Source organism: Neoarius graeffei, chromosome 6, assembly GCF_027579695.1.
Source record: "Neoarius graeffei isolate fNeoGra1 chromosome 6, fNeoGra1.pri, whole genome shotgun sequence".
In the NCBI taxonomy this organism is placed as follows: Eukaryota; Metazoa; Chordata; class Actinopteri; order Siluriformes; family Ariidae; genus Neoarius; species Neoarius graeffei.
This window is the reverse complement of record NC_083574.1, coordinates 8,523,702-8,543,453: the sequence shown is the minus strand read 5'-3', so window position 1 is coordinate 8,543,453 and position 19,752 is coordinate 8,523,702. Positions and strand designations below refer to the sequence as shown.

General features: G+C 39.5%; 1 protein-coding gene across 1 annotated transcript in view; it reads right to left on the bottom strand.

Moving 5' to 3' along the window:
• ptprq (protein tyrosine phosphatase receptor type Q) overlaps positions 1-19,752 on the bottom strand; it is a 197,318-nt gene that overhangs the window by 64,631 nt on the left and 112,935 nt on the right. Inside the window, exons 34-38 of the mRNA XM_060923263.1 lie at positions 10,353-10,664; positions 9,870-10,145; positions 3,552-3,703; positions 3,290-3,431; positions 1,548-1,829 (exon numbers count right to left, since the gene is read on the bottom strand). Coding sequence (XP_060779246.1) covers positions 1,548-1,829; positions 3,290-3,431; positions 3,552-3,703; positions 9,870-10,145; positions 10,353-10,664 — 1,164 coding nt within the window. The remainder of the gene's footprint in view (positions 1-1,547; positions 1,830-3,289; positions 3,432-3,551; positions 3,704-9,869; positions 10,146-10,352; positions 10,665-19,752) is intronic.

Sequence of the window (19,752 nt, the reverse complement as noted above, 5' to 3'; positions counted from 1 at the left end):
GGTTTTAATAACTTGCTTGTTTGCTGAACACAAACGTGGCAATAAGCTCTTGTGTTAATGGACCAGATTCCACTTTTGGATCATTAATCCCTTTTGACTAAGAATGCCGTGCATGCATGGTTTGGCTTCTGGCACATCCATACAGTTTTAAATACAATACCTACAATTAAAAACAGTTTGGTTTTGTATTGTATTTATTTAATTCCTGGGCTCCCATCTGTAACAGGGAGTGATGTTGCATCCCATTAATACACTTTACAATAGATTATTAGATTCTAATAGAATAGATGAGCCAAAATAATTGGGGATTTTTTTTTTTTAATGGGCCCAGACTCGTTACAAGAACGAATAGGTGGGCCTTAAAGCAGAAAAGTTTGAGAACCCCTGCCTTAAAGTACTATGTCTTAGTACTAGGACAGGAGACTGCCTGGGAAGACCAGGTTCTGGCACAGGAGGGACTTTGATGGGAGTGATCTTTGATGCATGCACATACTGATTGTATGCATTAAAAAACAAAACAAAACAAAAAAAACCCAACAACAACACAGTCCTCAGGACTCAAAATTGGAAGGTTATGAGTCTGAATCCTGTTGGATCCATGCTGTCAGCTTGATTGTACATCACTTTGGATAAAAACATCTGCTGATTATATCAATGTAAGCATCACTTTCGACTCCAACCCGGTGTTTGATTGACAGGTCTGGCATGCTGGCAGTAAAGATGGAAATGCAAACATTTGCATTGTACCTTGCTGTGTTTTCTAAATGAATCTGGGTTATGTCTCAAATTATACATACTCATCAGGGAAAAATAATTGCTTATACATGTTTGAACTTGAATATAGTCCAGAAATTGTTACTATCTATATAATAAGCGGCAAAGTTTGTTTGTTTGTCTTGAGCTAATGTTGCCATTTCTCAACGGATTTTCACCAAGTAGGTCCGGGGACAACCCGAGATTTTGCAAAATATAAACAAAATTCATGTATGAGCCCCAGGGAGGTCCCTGGGGGGCACAACATCCACTCACTCCCTCCGTCAATGCCTTTCACATTACATTTATCAACACAAACTCTCAACAGATCTTCACTAAACTTGGCACGTAGGTACAGGAGAGAGCCACAATTTGGCAGAACTCAGAAATTCCATATGTGGGTCCCAGGGGGTCCCCGGTGGGCCCCTGGGTGGTGGATGTTTGGATTTTTGTTCATCTTGGGTTAGCATCATTTCTTGATGGATCTTCACCAAATTTGACATGGAAGTCTGGGGGCAGCCCAGAATTTTGCAAAACCCGGGTAACGCTGGGTAACCTGTTCATGTAGTTCATAATATACTGTATGTTAATGTTTCTATCAGCTGAATGTGCTTGTCTAAAGGGAGTGGTCTAGCAAGAAAAACATGAAAGAAACAAGTACAACGGCAATTACAATAATCTGAATGGCTTGCCAGCAAGTCTGAAAACAGAATACAGAGACTTTTCCCAGCATTTCAATCAACATTTTTTTTACATTTAATGTCTCTTACAATTTTTATCATAGTAGATCGTACCTGATTCAGGCAGTGTGTGTGCTGTGCAGTTGGACTCTTTTCCTGGACCTGCTGAGTTAACGGCAGCCACAGAGATGACATAAAACATGTCAGGATGCAGGCCGCTGAGAGTGTATGCCAGTTTGTGTCCAATCGTTAGGGGTAGCGCGTCCTCTCTTTGATCTAGTGTGATGAGATGGTAAAGCAAGATCTCTCCGTTGGGGTTTTCTGGAGGCTCCCATTCCATATACACTGAATCCCAGTCCAGGCCCGAACAGGACAGATTCACAACCGCCTCAGATACTGGAACACACACACACATTTACATGCTCACACAGTTTGAAACCCTTTTTTAATTAATAATTTTTTTTTTTTTACAAGGGCCAAATTGTGATGGCTAGAGGACTGGGTCTGAGCATCTCCAAAATGGCACATCTTGTGGGGCGTTCCTGATTTGCAGTGGTTAGTACCTACCAAAAGTGGTCCAAGGATCCAAAGGACAACCTGTGAACTGGCGACAGGGTCATGGGTGCCGAAGGCTCATTGATTCATACGGGACACGAAGGCTAACCCATATGGTCCAATCCCATAGAAGTAGCACAAACTGCAACACAAACTGCTGAAAAAGTTAACGCTGGCTAAAACGGAAAGGTGTCAAAATGAACTTTTTTTTTAGCAGTTTGTGTTACGGTAGCTCTTCTTTGGGATTGGACCACAAATCAGATGCTCAGATTCTTACACTTGCCCATTGTTCCTCCTTCCAACACATCAACTTTGAGATCTGACTGTTTTCTTTCTTGCTGCCTGATATATCCCACCCCTTGACAGGTGCCATTGTAATGAGATAATCAATGTTATTCATTTCACCTGTCAGTCAAAGAACATCAAAGGTCACACCAAATGATAAAGAAGGCAAAAGGAACAAAAATGACCGAGGCCAAAACATTAAAAAAAAACTAAAAGCAAAACTGGCTTAATGTAGCTATACCAAATGATGAACAAGACACCAGTTAGAAAAACATTCATCCATCCATTATCTGTAACCACTTATCCTGTACAGGGTCGCGGGCAAGCTGGAGCCTACCCCAGCTGACTGCGGGTGAAAGGTGGGGTACACCCTGGACAAGCCACCAGGTCATCGCAGGGCTGATACATAGACACACAACCATTCATGCTCACATTCACACCTACGGTCAATTTAGAGCTACCAATTAGCCTAACCTGCATGTCTTTGGATGAAACCAGAGCACCCAGAGGAAACCCATGCAGACACGGGAAGAACATGCAAACTCCACACAGAAAAGCCCCCGTCAACCACTGGACTCGAACCCAGAACCTTCTTGCTGTGAGGTGACAGTGCTAACCACTACACCACCATGCCGCCATAACTAAAACTACTCATACCAAATGATAAACTTATGGCAAAAAAAAAAAAAAAACACAACTACAAACCATGAACTAGAAAAAAATAACAATTGCAGGACAACAACAATACACAAGATGAAAGAATTTTTAAAAAATGAGGCAGATAAGAAAGCTTGGTTCAACTATAAAATTATGTGACACCAATCAAAATGATGAATGGCTATTAGCACGTGCTTTTGTTCATCACTTTTCATTTTTTAACTGTTTATGCGAGTTGCACATTAGTGGATCTCCACATGATGATAACACATGGGTTATGCTTCATAAAATCAATGATAATCAATTTTTAAACCTTCTTGTTAATCAATTAATGTTACTTTCTCTACCCTGAATCTTACCTGACTCGCTGGTAGTAAAGGTGACAGGAAGACTGTACTGGTCTCCATTGCCTGCTCTAGTGTAAGTCGACACACTTATCTCATAAGAGCTATGAGGTTTGAAGCCCCGTAATTCTGCCTGAGTTGCGGCCCCCGTGGAGTTCTGTAGCAAAAACAAACAGAGAAGTGATAATGCAGTAAATATTCTATATTTGACTGTACATACATAACACCCCCCCACGCCACACACACACACACACACACACACACACTATATAATTACCTGGTATATAACATTGTTCATGTTCAGTTCCACTATTTTGAATCCATAATGCTGAATGACGCCACTGGGCTCCAGACTGGGTTCCCAGTGGAGCCACACCGAGTCAGAAGAATGGTTAAAGATGCTCAGGTTTCGTGGTGGAGACATTGGACCTACAATTAAAAACAGTCACATGAGATGACATCTTAATGCGTCTCAGCCATATACAAAAGTCTCTTTCATGGATCAGATAAGTCACTCCAGGGCTCAGTGGGTGTTTTTAAGTTCAACAATGCTGTAATACTACCAGGGAGAGTTTACAGCAGAGCTGGGAAAGGATGAAAAATTCATTGTACAACAGCCATACAAACTTAATATCACAGTTCAAAGTGTTTCTGAACAAATATTTAAAAATTATGCAAATGAAAAAGTCTTCAAGACAATGTTACCTTTTGTAAAAGACAAGGGATACATCTTTAATAGAATGTGTGCTTGAATCCCATGATTATACATATGCAATTGGTGAACAAACTAAACTAAAAAGTTTAATTTCATAAGATTTGATTAATGTTACTTAGCCACGTAACATACTGCCCAGAATATCTGAAAAGTAACTGCAGCGAGATTATAAGGAGCAAGAACTCATAACAAATGACAAACAAGGCAAAAATAATAAAAGCTACTCACACTAAACAATAGGTTTCATTACTGTAGTCTTGTTTATTGTTTAGTACGAGTGGGTTTTGTTACGTTTGTCTTGTTTACTCACACTAAACAATAAGCAAGGCAAAAGTAACAAAACCTACTCACACTAAACAATAAACAAGGCAAAAGTAACAAAACCTACTCACACTAAGCAATAAACAAGGCAAAAGTAACAAAACCTACTCACACTAAACAATAAACAAGGCAAAAGTAACAAAACCTACTCACACGAAACAATAAACAAGGCAAAAGTGGCAAAAGTAACAAAACCTACTGACACTAAACAATAAACAAGGCAAAAGTAACAAAACCTACTCACACTAAACAATAAACAAGGCAAAAGTAACAAAACCTACTCACACTAAGCAATAAACAAGGCAAAAGTAACAAAACCTACTCGCCTCTAAACAATAAACAAGGCAAAAGTAACAAAACCTACTAACACTAAACAATAAACAAGGCAAAAGTTATGAAAACCTACTCACACTAAACAAAAAACAAGGCAAAAGTAACAAAACCTACTCACACTAAACAAGGTAAAATAACAACCTACTCACACTAAACAATAAACAAGGCAAAAGTAAAAAAAACACCTACTGACACTAAACAATAAACAAGGTAAAAGTAACAAAACCTACTGACACTAAATAAACAAGGTAAAAGTAACAAAACCTACTCACACTAAACAATAAACAAGCTAAAAGTAACAAAACCTACTCACACTAAACAATAAACAAGCTAAAAGTAACAAAACCTACTCACACTAAACAATAAACAAGGCAAAACGAACAAAACCTACTCACTATAAGCAAGGTAAAATAACAAAGTCTACTCACACTAAACAGTAAACAAGGCAAAAGTAACAAAACCTACTCACACTAAACAATAAACAAGGCAAAAGTAACGAAAACCTACTCACACTAAACAATAAACAAGGCAAAAGTAACGAAAACCTACTCACACTAAACAATAAATAAGGCAAAAGTAACGAAAACCTACTCACACTAAACAATAAACAAGGCAAAAGTAACGAAAACCTACTCACACTAAACAATAAACAAGGCAAAAGTAACAAAACCTACTCACACTAAACAACAAACAAGGCAAAAGTAACAAAACCTACTCTCACTAAACAATAAACAAGGCAAAAGTAACGAAACCTACTCACACTAAACAACAAACAAGGCAAAAGTAACGAAAACCTACTCACACTAAACAATAAACAAGGCAAAAGTAACGAAAACCTACTCACTCTAAACAATAAACAAGGCAAAAGTAACAAAACCTACTCACACTAAACAATAAACAAGGCAAAAGTAACAAAACCTACTCACACTAAACAATAAACAAGGCAAAAGTAACAAAACCTACTCACACCAAACAATAAACAAGGCAAAAGTAACGAAAACCTACTCACTCTAAACAATAAACAAGGCAAAAGTAACAAAACCTACTCACACTAAACAATAAACAAGGCAAAAGCAACGAAAACCTACTCACTCTAAACAATAAACAAGGCAAAAGTAACAAAACCTACTCACACTAAACAATAAACAAGGCAAAAGTAACGAAAACCTACTCACTCTAAACAATAAACAAGGCAAAAGTAACAAAACCTACTCACACTAAACAATAAACAAGGCAAAAGTAACGAAAACCTACTCACTCTAAACAATAAACAAGGCAAAAGTAACAAAACCTACTCACACTAAACAATAAACAAGGCAAAAGTAACGAAAACCTACTCACTCTAAACAATAAACAAGGCAAAAGTAACAAAACCTACTCACTCACTCTAAACAATAAACAAGGCAAAAGTAACAAAACCTACTCACTCTAAACAATAAACAAGGCAAAAGTAACAAAACCTACTCAAACTAAACAATAAACAAGGCAAAAGTAACAAAACCTACTCACTCTAAACAATAAACAAGGCAAAAGTAACAAAACCTACTCACTCACTCTAAACAATAAACAAGGCAAAAGTAACGAAAACCTACTCACACTAAACAATAAACAAGGCAAAAGTAACAAAACCTACTCACACTAAACAACAAACAAGGCAAAAGCAACGAAAACCTACTCACTCTAAACAATAAACAAGGCAAAAGTAACGAAAACCTACTCACACTAAACAATAAACAAGGCAAAAGTAACGGAAACCTACTCACACTAAACAATAAAAAAAGGCAAAAGTAACAAAACCTACTCACTCTAAACAATAAACAAGGCAAAAGTAACGAAAACCTACTCACACTAAACAATAAAAAAGGCAAAAGTAACAAAACCTACTCACTCTAAACAATAAACAAGGCAAAAGTAACAAAACCTACTCACTCTAAACAATAAACAAGGCAAAAGTAACAAAACCTACTCACTCTAAACAATAAACAAGGCAAAAGTAACAAAACCTACTCACACTAAACAATAAACAAGGCAAAAGTAATGAAAACCTACTCACACTAAACAACAAACAAGGCAAAAGCAACGAAAACCTACTCACACTAAACAATAAGACAAAAGTAACAAAACCTACTCACTCTAAACAATAAACAAGGCAAAAGTAATGAAAACCTACTCACACTAAACAACAAACAAGGCAAAAGCAACGAAATCCTACTCACACTAAACAACAAACAAGGCAAAAGTAACAAAACCTACTCACACTAAACAATAAACAAGGCAAAAGTAATGAAAACCTACTCACACTAAACAACAAACAAGGCAAAAGCAACGAAAACCTACTCACACTAAACAATAAACAAGACAAAAGTAACTAAGCCTACTCACACTAAACAATAAACAAGGCAAAAGTAACAAAACCTACTCACTGTAAACAATAAACAAGGCAAAAGTAACAAAACCTACTCACACTAAACAATAAACAAGGCAAAAGTAACGAAAACCTACTCACACTAAACAATAAACAAGGTAAAAGTTACGAAAACCTACTCACACTAAACAATAAACAAGGCAAAAGTAACGAAAACCTACTCACACTAAACAATAAAAAAGGTAAAAGTAACGAAAACCTACTCACACTAAACAATAAACAAGGCAAAAGTCACGAAACCTACTCACACTAAACAATAAACAAGGCAAAAGGAACAAAACCTACTCACACTAAACAACAAACAAGGCAAAAGTAACGAAAACCTACTCACACTAAACAATAAACAAGGCAAAAGTAACGGAAACCTACTCACACTAAACAATAAACAAGGCAAAAGTAACGAAAACCTACTCACACTAAACAATAAACAAGGCAAAAGTAACAAAACCTACTCACACTAAACAATAAACAAGACAAAGGTAACAAAACCTACTCACACTAAACAATAAACAAGGCAAAAGTAACGGAAACCTACTCACACTAAACAATAAACAAGGCAAAAGTAACAAAACCTACTCACACGAAACAATAAACAAGGCAAAAGTAACGGAAACCTACTCACACTAAACAATAAACAAGGCAAAAGTAACAAAACCTACTCACACTAAACAATAAACAAGGCAAAAGTAACGAAAACCTACTCACACTAAACAATAAACAAGGTAAAAGGAACTAAAACACCTCAACCTAAATGATGAACAAGAGAAAAGTACAAAACCTATTCATACCAAACAATAAACAAGACAAAAGCAAAATAAAAATAAATAAATAAATAAATAATAACTGCAGCTATATTGTTAGGAGCAAGTAACTGACTATACAAGGTTGGTTAGTATCTTATTGTTTAAACACCTTCCCAAGCACTATGAGCTAACAGTAACATTACGCTACGTCAAACTGAAAATAAATGTATAAGTAGTGTGCTATCCTCATGCTGTCCAGCTTGGGATTTAATAGCAGGCTACAGAGCTGCAGCGAGATACTGTCATTTTCCCCCAAACTGTTAAACTCGCTAATATTATTTACAGATTTAATCTATTGTTAGCTAGCTAGTTTTGTTTGTAAAGGTTTGTGGAGGTTGTTAAGTTAATTTCCTTTGCAGATTTTCTGAAATATTAGCTAGCTTGTAAGATATTTTAAGCTCTCAGGGGAATGTTTCTCCTACATTAGCCAGCTAGTTTTGTTTGGGAATTTGTTGTATGTTTAACTAGCTAGTTCATTTGTGACTCTTTAATTTGAGACTTTTTTTAATTATTTTTTTGTTTTACTATTGATTAATTTTATGTAAGATATACCAACGCAGCAGCTATGAATGATTAGCAATAAATAAATAAATAAACTTGCAACCTAGCATTTAGATATCAAAAGCTGTACCAGTTTTAAAACAATATTAACAATTTTCATGCACTGCACTGTTATGCTAACCAAAATAGGTTGCTTAGGGAAAATGTTGGATTTTATTCCAATTTAATTGTAAAATAAATCGCTCTAAGTGTACTGTTTTATTTATTTAATTTTATCCTGTAAGTCTGTTAGCAGTCAGTAGTCAGTCTCTACGTCTATCAAGAGCACACTTTATCTTCTGCTGGCTTGCTAAGCCTATCACAGCTTCACCGGGGTGGTGTAGTGGTTAGCACTGTTGCCTCACAGCAAGGAGGTTCTGGGTTTGAGCCCAGTAGTCGATGGGGTCTTTCTGTGTGGAGTTTGCATGTTCTCCCCGTATCTGTGTGGGTTTTCTCTGGGTGCTCTGGTTTCTCCCACAGTCCAAAGACATGCAGTTAGGTTAATATGGAGTGGCCATGGGCTGAGGATGGGCTGAAGTGCCCTTGAGCAAGGCATCTAACCCTCAACTGCTCCCTGGGCGCTGTAGCATAGCTGCCCACTGCTCTGGGTATGTGTGTATGCATGTGTTCACTGCTTGAGGTGGGTTAAATGCAGAGGACAAATTTCACTGTGCTTGAGTGTACATGTGACAAAAATAAAGGCTTCTTCTTCTATCACACCTATGGGTAATTTAGAGTAGTCAGTTGACCTACGGTAACTGCATGTCTTTGGACTATGGTGGAAACCCATACAGACACGGGGAGAACATGCAAACTCTACACAGAAAGGCCCCATCGGCCGCTTAGCTTAAACCAAGAGCCTTCTTGTTGTAAGGCAACAATGCTAACCACTGCACCACCATGCCACCCTTAGTGTACTGTAGTTTAGCAAAACATGAGAAAAATAAAAATGAACTATAAAATAGTCTCATCTCATCTCATTATCTCTAGCCATTTTATCCTTCTACAGGGTCGCAGGCAAGCTGGAGCCTATCCCAGCTGACTACGGGCGAAAGGCGGGGTACACCCTGGACAAGTCGCCAGGTCATCACAGGGCTGACACATAGACACAGACAACCATTCACACTCACATTCACACCTACGGTCAATTTAGAGTCACCAGTTAACCTAACCTGCATGTCTTTGGACTGTGGGGGAAACCGGAGCACCCGGAGGAAACCCACGCGGACACGGGGAGAACATGCAAACTCCACACAGAAAGGCCCTCGCCGGCCACAGCGCTCTAACCCGGACCTTCTTGCTGTGAGGCGACAGCGCTAACCACTACACCACCGTGCCGCCCTGGCATGGCATAATCATGATTGTACATTTCCACACTTTAAAGTCATACTGGTTTATTGTCATACCCATAATCCACAGATACTGAGTGGAAGCTCCATAAACAATCTGGAAACTCACCTGCTTCATCGGTCTGCAGAGCCAGCATGAGCGAGGGTCCAATGCCCTTGCGGGTCACCGCAGAGATGGAAAGGTTGTATGCTGTGTATGGAGTGAGGTGTGTGAGAGTGAGCTGCGAGTTGGGTGTGTATGTGCTGTTGGATCCTCGGGGACCCTGTAGAACTACGGCGTATTCGATTATCTCCCCGTTCAGTTCCACAGGAGCATACCATGACACCAGGATAGAGGTGGACGAGAGATTCCTGCTCTCACCCAGCAATGGAGCTGAACTGGGTACTAACACACACACACAAACACAGGGCCCAAAGGTTTATATTAATGTGTTTGTTCAATTGTGTCATCATTTCTATAGCGATTTACAGGAACATGTATGACAGATGATGGCATTTACCGAAAAAAAATATTTTTCATATGGAGACGTTTTCCCTAAGGAAACATTTTTTATTCACTTGTTTCATTCTTTACATATTGCATGCAACTCACCATCATCATCCGTTCTCAGGTGCAGTACGGAGGTGTGGTCTAAGGCGGAGCCTGCAGTCGTTGCCGGAGTAACTCGAAGCACATAGGGGAAGTACTTCCTGAGTTTGGTGAAAAGGAAAACCGTATCGGTGGTCATCTTGGTAATGGTCTGGTTTTCCGTTCGGTTGATGGATGGATGGGTTATGCCCGCTTCCTGCAGGCTTAGCTGGTAGAACACTCTACCATTCGGCTCCAGAGGGGGGTCCCAACTAATCACTACAGCCGTAGAGCCATAAAGCTGAGCCGAGAGGTTATGGACCGGACCATCTGGCACTGAAAGGAGGAGATACAGCCAATATGATTGGTCTAATATAACAGATATGATTGAACACTTCAGAAAAGAGAACGAACACACACACACACATATATATATATATATATATATATATATATATATATATATATATATATATATATATATATGTATATGTGTGTGTGTGTGTGAGATATGTCAGTTGTGTTCTCAATTCAGAAGTGTCATACCCTTGACTGCCAAGTGACGTCAAAGCAAAATAGAAACCTGGATGTCGGCCATGTTGGTGGATATACAAATGCGGGGTCAAGCGACATTCCATACAAAACACAGTAACGCGTGCACAACTCTCTTTGTTTTCCCACTGCTTTAAGCATTCTTTTAGCTCTGCCATATATTTGTGCTGTATACGGTTGTGGTCACCACAGTATTCATGACCGTGGTACATTTTGATTTTTTAGATTTCCGTCCGTGATTCGGAAAGAGGGCAAGGAAACTCTGAGGCTTAGTACGGAGAGGAGACGAGCACGGCTGAACAACATTGGCAGGGCTGATCTAGCAGAGGCTAAAACCAAAACAGCTCGTGTTAGCAGTGATCATTTTATCTCTGCTGAGATTCAAAAGCTCTCTCGATAATATCATGGGAAAATTTTATTTCATGTTGCTGGAATCTTGCTATAAATTGAGCGTTCTCTTTGTCGTGGTTCACTCGGTCGTTGTTATAATTTTAACACGTGTATTAGCATTTCGCTTCTAGGAGCGCTAGCAAAATTATACGATAGAAACTATCCAGACTGGGCATTCACTCAGAAAACAGGCTATGTTTCGTCCAAGATAGAACGCGATATCTGGGTACTCGATGGTCAGTAGAAGCGTCTTATTTTCAGAAAAATCTAACTTTAACCCTTTGATGCAAAACATACAGTATGCACACCCCTTCTAATGCACAACATGGGTCAAAAATGACCTGCATTCATTTTTCAGGTTTTTTCATGCTGACTGAGTTTTTCTTTGCTCTATCTTTTGAAATCAATTTATTTTATGATTGAATATTCCAAGTATTCTTTAAATATCTTGTTTTTAATTACCACAAATCATTAATTTAAATTTTTCTTTTCATACTTTATGAACAAAAATACTTTTTATATTACTACACATGGGTCATCCAAGTGTGATTTAAAATTAAATGTCTTAATACTCATCTCATCTCATTATCTTTAGCCGCTTTATCCTGTTCTACAGGGTCGCAGGCAAGCTGGAGCCTATCCCAGCTGACTACGGGCGAAAGGCGGGGTACACCCTGGACAAGTCGCCAGGTCATCACAGGGCTGACACATAGACACAGACAACCATTCACACTCACATTCACACCTACGGTCAATTTAGAGTCACCAGTTAACCTAACCTGCATGTCTTTGGACTGTGGGGGAAACCGGAGCACCCAGAGGAAACCCACGCGGACACGGGGAGAACATGCAAACTCCGCACAGAAAGGCCCTCGCTGGCCCCGGGGCTCGAACCCAGGACCTTCTTGCTGTGAGGTGACAGCGCTAACCACTACACCACCGTGCCACCCTGTCTTAATACTATAATAATAATTTGTTTCAAGTAATTACTTTAGCAGTGAATGGGGCCAGTTATTTATTTATTAACTATGTAGTTAGCTAAGCCAACTACAATAAAATTAGCTAACTAAAGTAGAATATGTCAACAGCTCGGTAGCTAATAGTAATTACTTGTAACTTTCTGACAAGTAATCTACTCACTCTCAAGGTAACCTAAACATCATCAATTTTTTTCTAAGGTAATGTTAGAACAATTGAAAAACATTACTTGCATGTATTAGATGGGCAAAGGGCGCTGTGCTGAGCTGTGAAATGTCTGACACAAGCACAATTCACAGTTCCCACCAAACGCTGGAGTAAATGCATGCGGGTCGGTTCTGACCCATGTGTGTAAACGTGATGTAGAATTACAAAAGCTGTGCTTGTTCATAACTTAAGAAAGGAAAAATAAAAATGATGATTTGTGCTAAACAAAAACAAGATATTTACTGCATATTTGGAAAAGTAAATGACAAAATGAATTTATTTCAAAAGTAGATCATAGAAACACTCAGCCATACATGAAATAACCTGGAAAATGAATGCAGGTCGTTTTTGACCCATGTTGTGCATTAGAAGGGTAGTGATACAAAAAGGGTTTTTATTCAAAAAGTAAGAAAGGAAAAAATAAAATAAGGATGTATGATGATCAAAAACAAGTTCATTGAGGAATACCTTGAATACTGAATGATGGAATTAATTTATTGCAAAGATATAGAAGATAAAAACTCAGCCGGGTCATTTTTGACCCATGTTTTGCATCAAAGGGTTAAATATGGGTCAAAACTGAACATATCTATCTTCTCTTTGTATCGAATCTTCGCTCGACCATTCAAACCGTGGTAATACTGAGAAAATTCAGCATTGTTTACAGACACGCTTTCAGCGGCTGCCATCCTAGTCGCTTTGTATATCCACCACCATGGCGAATGCTCATGACATAGAACATTTTGATCACGTGGTTGCAAGTCATCTATACAGTATTGTGCAAAAGTCTTAGGCACCCTATTTGTCCCCCCCATATATTTCTATTTTATGACTTCTACATTATCAAGTCGGTACAAAAACATTTTAGAGTCCAAACGTTCGTTTTCCAGCACAAAAATAAACATTACAGAAAAAAAAAGTTTGTAACGTATCTGAGCAGCATATTAGATAAGAGAGCACTTTTCAGATTTAAAAAAAAAAAAAAAACATAATGAAGGCTACTGGGTTTTGGTGCAAAATGAAGACGCGAGTACGACAGTCAAAGTGTCCAGAAGAACTGCGGCTGGTTCTGGAAGATGCTCAGTAAAACCTACAGCTCATTTCCGCATAAAACTGCACTCATTGGACCTGAGACTACGATTTTTTTTTTAAAAGCAAAGGGTTATCTCACACCAAATACTGACTTTGCATTTATTCATTTATGATGGCTTTCTGCTAATAGTATTTTTATGAGCTCATCTGATCATGCTTCATCCATCGTCGTCGTTGTTGTCAAGTTGTCAAGACCGTGGCACCACCTGTCATATTTACGATTTTATGAGCGTCTGAAATTTTTGGGTGACTCATCACATTAAACGCTACTCTTTGTAAACTGCTGGGACGTTTTCACTGAAACTCACCCAGAAGACTCTAAAGACATATTACAACAAGAATTGTTCACCAGGTGGCACCACCTACCATGGATGCGACTACACAGGGGTTATGTGCAATTTCACAAAAATCGCTAGATTTTGATAAAACACATATGGAATGTTCCCCATGCTGGTATGTATAAAAATTGTCAAGATGGTGGTGCCACCTGGCATACTTAACATTTTATGGGTGTTTGAAAATTTTGGGTGACTCGTCACACCAAACACTGCTGTTTGTAAACTGCTAGGACGTTTTCACTGAAACTCACCCAAAAGACTCTAAAGACATATTCCAACAAGAATTGTTCACCAGGTGGCGCCATCTGCCATAGATGCGGCTACACGGGGTCAGATGCAATTTCACGAAAATCGCTACTCCTCCTACAGGATTGATTGGATTTAAAACTCACACACAACGACAGTGGCCAATATGAGCTACAGCCTCATTGAGGCTATTTTTTTTTTTTTTGTTAAAACATTTTAAAGCCATTTTTGGTCGATAGCATTTCTTTACATGTGCCTAAGACTTCTGTACAGTACTGTATGGTATATAATGTTCATACATCATGATAACATCACATTAAAATTCTTATTACTGTATCATGGTAAATTTATTCATAGCAAGCAAAAGACAAAATGATTGAAACAGTGCATCAGTTTCACAAAGTCCATTTCATACGTTTCAAATACTAAACTCCATGCAATGCATAAGCATGTATCAGAGGGAAAGCAGTTATCATCAATGACACAACCGGAAGTCCTTCAGACTCATCCTGCAAAATGACCTGAAGAACGAATGTTTTGCTGTGAGTCACGGATAGATTAACAGACAGGGGGAAAAAGAGATCATCCTTGCATAGTCTGTGATGAAGATGTGCAAGGACATAGATGTGTGTTGCTTAGTTGAGCTCAGGCAGCTGGATATTTCGAGTGGAGCTGCAGGAACTGAAACATAACCAAACACAATCGAGAGAGAGAGATTATGATTATTATTACATAATATAAAACACTTCATCAGCCTCACACAACAGGGGAGAATCTCTTTTCTCTTTCAGGGTCAACTCTGCTCTGTTTTTTCCCCAAAATCACACCAAAACAGTGAATACCCTGCGTTCTACACACCTGTGGTTTCTGAAACTTCAGGCTCTCGAAGTTACTTTGTCATAGATTTTTACTTTATGACTTCTACATTATCGAATCAGTACAAAAACATGTACATTACAGAAGAAAACATAATGAAGGCTACTGGGTTTTGGTGCAAAAAATTAAGGAGCGAGTGTGACAGTCAGTGTCCAGAAGAACTGTGGCTGGTTCTGCAAGATTCTCAGTAAAACCTACAGCTCATTTCCTTATAAAACTGCACTCATTGGACTCGAGATGACCTTTTTTTTTTAAAGCAAAGGGTCGTCTCACACCAAATATCGACTTCTCATCTCATCTCATTATCTCTAGCCGCTTTATCCTGTTCTACAGGGTCGCAGGCAAGCTGGAGCCTATCCCAGCTGACTACGGGCGAAAGGCGGGGTACACCCTGGACAAGTCGCCAGGTCATCACAGGGCTGACACATAGACACAGACAACCATTCACACTCACATTCACACCTACGCTCAATTTAGAGCCACCAGTTAACCTAACCTGCATGTCTTTGGACTGTGGGGGAAACCGGAGCACCCGGAGGAAACCCACGCGGACACGGGGAGAACATGCAAACTCTGCACAGAAAGGCCCTCGCCGGCCACGGGGCTCGAACCCGGATCTTCTTGCTGTGAGGCGACAGCGCTAACCACTACACCACCGTGCCGGCCAAATATCGACTTTGTTTCATTTATTACTGTTTACTGCTCTTTAGTGTCTTTTTTTAATGTAGAAACATTTAATTTCATTATTTTTGAAGGCATCTTTGCTCTACAGCATCGTTCCTGGAACTGGTTCTAGATCCACCATGATTCTGACCAGGATGAAGTGGTTTTGGAAGAAATGGAACCTTCTACATCTTCCACTTGAAGGCTGTAGGTTAGGGTTATGACTGTGAAAGTGTTTTCAAAATTTCAACTTTCCTGATGTTGCATTTGGTGAACTTTTACTCATATATTACTTTTTTGAAATTATTTTTATTGGGTCATGCAAAAACCTCCCGCACCCAACATCACCTCACTTTTGATAAATACATGTATATTAAATAAATAAATCATGATTATAAAATAAATTCATTGAAAGATGTGTAAAGTACTTTTATATAACAATACATTGCTTAACAATTGTTGTAATAATAATTATAATTGTAAATACACAATAAATTGCTTAACAATTGCTGTAATAATAATAATTGTTAATAACAATTATAATTATTATTACAACAATTGTTAAGCAATGTATTGTTATATAAAAGTACTTTACACATCTTTCAATGAATTTATTTTATAATCATGATTTATTTATTTAATATACATGTATTTATCAAAAGTGAGGTGATGTTGGGTGCGGGAGGTTTTTGCATGACCCAATAAAAATAACTTCAAAAAAGTAATATATGAGTAAAAGTTCACCAAATGCAACATCAGGAAAGTAGAAATTTTGTAAACACTTTCACAGTCATAACCTTACTGTACAGTAGGTGACTGATTATGTGGCTTATAGCTAGAAACATATGTGGCGCTTATTACCTCGCCCGGGACGGAGTCCACCAGGGGGCAAGGTATTGTTTTCGGTGGGGGTTCTTTGTTTCTTTATTTTTTTGTTAGCAACATTGCAGGAAAATGGCTGGATGGCTTCATGAAGCTTTCAGGATACGAGGTGTGTCAGAAAAGAAACAGGACTGGGGTCACAAAAAATGTATGTCAAATCCAAACTACAAATTTTCCCCTTCGAAATAATCCCCCTCGAGTTTAATGGACTTTCCCATCCTTCCCCGCCACACCTCCATGCACTCCTAGAAGGATTCTCCCAGGATTCTCCGCAGCTCCATTGTCATGGCCCTCTTGATGGCTTCCATGTCCAGAAAACGGGTCCCCTTGATGACCCCCTTGAGCTTGGGAGAAAGGAAAAAATAAATCACACGGAGCCAAGTCGGGTGAGTAGGGAGGTTGCTCCAGCATGGCAATGTTCTTCTTGGCAAGGAACTGCCGGATGCTCAGGGCGTTGTGAGCTGGCATGTCGTCACGGTGAAGCAGCCACGAGTTGTCCTGCCACAACTCTCGCCTCTTCTTGTGCACTGAACAAAGCAAACACTGCAGGATCTCTTCGTAGACATGCTGGTTGATTGTCTGGCCCTGTGGCAAGAACTCTGTGTGGACGATGCCCCTCACATTGAAGAAGCACACCAAGTCCTGTTACTTTTCTGACACACCTCGTAGACAGGCATTGGTCTCAAATAGAACCTCCAACATTTTGAGGGTCATCCAGTCAAGGTCAAGCTCAAGGTCACCAAAATTGGGTTTTTTTTTTCCTGCAATATCTTCCTTCATATTCATTATATTTACTTCAAACCAATTCCAAAATGTTCATCTTTCAATTCTGTTTCCACTGATATGCTACATGATGGGGGGGGGACTCTCATAATTTTCTTTCAAACTTTCATTTGTTTGTTTGTGTGTCTGTCTGTTAACAATCTAATGTCGAGACGGTTGCACCGATTGACTTCAGATTTTCAGGATAGCTGGGCAATGGTCCATAGATTACCTGATTAAATTTTGGGGGTAATCGGGTCAAGGTGAAGATTACCGGAAAGGTCAACCTTTCGGTCAAAATAACATTTTCCATCATAACTCAAAAACGGTTGCCGATAGACAGACATTTACTATTACGAGCATATAGGAACTCCCATATGGCCTTTCATTTGGCACCATGATCTTTGACCTTGAGTGACCTTGAAAGGTCAAACTCAAGGTCACGGATTTTCAGAGGGCTGTAACTTGAAAACTGTTGATGTTCACCATTATCAACTTACGTATAGGAAGTGCCATATGGGCTTTCATTTGGCACCATGACCCTTGACCTTGAATGACTCTGAAATGTCAAACTCGAGGTCATGGATTTTCATAGGACTATAACCTGACAGCTGATGATTGAGAAATATTACTACTGTATTATCAACATATAGGTATAAAATAAGTGCTGCTGGATGAGGTTTGTTTTGCCTGGCAACACTTGTTATGCATGTGTTTCCACCAAAGAAGATTCTATAAACCTTTTTAAAATGCATTTTCACCAATTTAGCCTTTGCCACTAACCGGATGGCATGGTGGTGTAGTGGTTAACACTGTCGCCTCACAGCAAGAAGGTTCTGGGTTTGATCCCAGTGACTGATGGGGGCCTTTCTGTGTGGAGTTTGCATGTTCTCCCCGTGTCTGCATGGGTTTCCTCCAGGTGCTCCGGTTTCCCCCACAGTCCAAAGACGTGCAGCTAGGCTAATTGGCTACTCTAAATTGACCATAGTGTGCCTCAAAATGGGAGGGTTGTGGCAGAAAGGGCATCTGGCATAAAACTATGCTCCAATTAATATGGCATGTGGATCGATAGGGTACACATGGACCCCGACCTGGCAACATGCTGTACAAGGAGGAAGAAGAAGCCTTTGCCACTAACCAGTTCTACTGCGAGTTAGTCTAGTGGTTAGTGTGTCTGCTTCTCGACCGGGAGATTATGAGTTCTACTTGCGAATGAGTCATACTGAAGACCATCATAAAAATGGTAGACAATACAGATGTGAGTAGGGAGTCAAACTCTTGTTGTTACCAGAGGACCAGCCCCTCACTGTAACCCTAGCTATATAATAGGTGAGAGGACGAGGGCTGCGGAAATGGAGATTGGTTCCACCTGATGTGCCGTGTGGCATGGGAAGGACTTTGACTTTGATTAACTAGTTCTCCCCGAGCCTACTACAGCTACCAGTGAAGAAGTGTAAATGATAAACTGTTACCTCAGAAACGTGTGATGCTTCTGAGTCTTTTCAAAATACTGCTAATGATATCTTACTGGCTAAAACAGAAAGGTGTTAGCGTTAACTTTTTCAGCAGTTTGTGCTACTTCTGTGGGATTGGACCATATGGGCTAGCCTTCATGCCCCATGTGAATCAATGAGCCTTTGACACCCATGACCCTGTTGCCGGTTCACCAGTTGTCCTTTGGATCCTTGGACTACTTTTGGTAGGTACTAACCACTGCGTACTGGGAACACCCCACGAGATGTGCCATTCTGGAGATGCTCAGACCCAGTCATCTTTGGCAATTTGTCCCTTGTCGAAGTCACTCAGATCCTTATGCTTGCCCATTTTTCCTGCTTCCAACACATCAACTTTGAGAACTGACTGTTCTCTTTTTTGCTGACTAATATATCCCACCCCTTGACAGGTGCCATTGTAATGAGATAATCATTACACCAGGAAGCTCAAGCCCATCAAGTCATCGTACTATGTTAAAGGTCCCATGGCATCGTTTTTTCATTAATTGTGCGGTGGTCTCTAGTATGAATGAATGCCCTGTGAGCCGGTTTTGGTGAAAAAAATGCTGTGGTTCTCCTGTTTCAGGCTGTTCTAGTTTGGTGGAGAAGCGGGTGGCGGGAGAACGACAGGATTTCAGCTGTTACTCATTAATATTCATGACATGTAAACGTGTTACCTCTGATTGGCTAACAGCACTGTGACGCTACCTCCAGTGGGTCAGAACAAGCGGATGTGGGTGTCTTACTATGGCGAGAGAGAAGGAACAAACCGCGAAGGGAAAAATACCGCGCGCTGATGTCATTAAGGTGCGACGCGAGGAAATAAAATAAATTCAACAAATGTTTGGGTTTTTACTGAACAAACAAACAAATAAAATGAACGAGTGACTTAAAAAAAGAATGCGGGTGTCTTTGTAAAAACTGTTTTGATTGGCTATTATAACA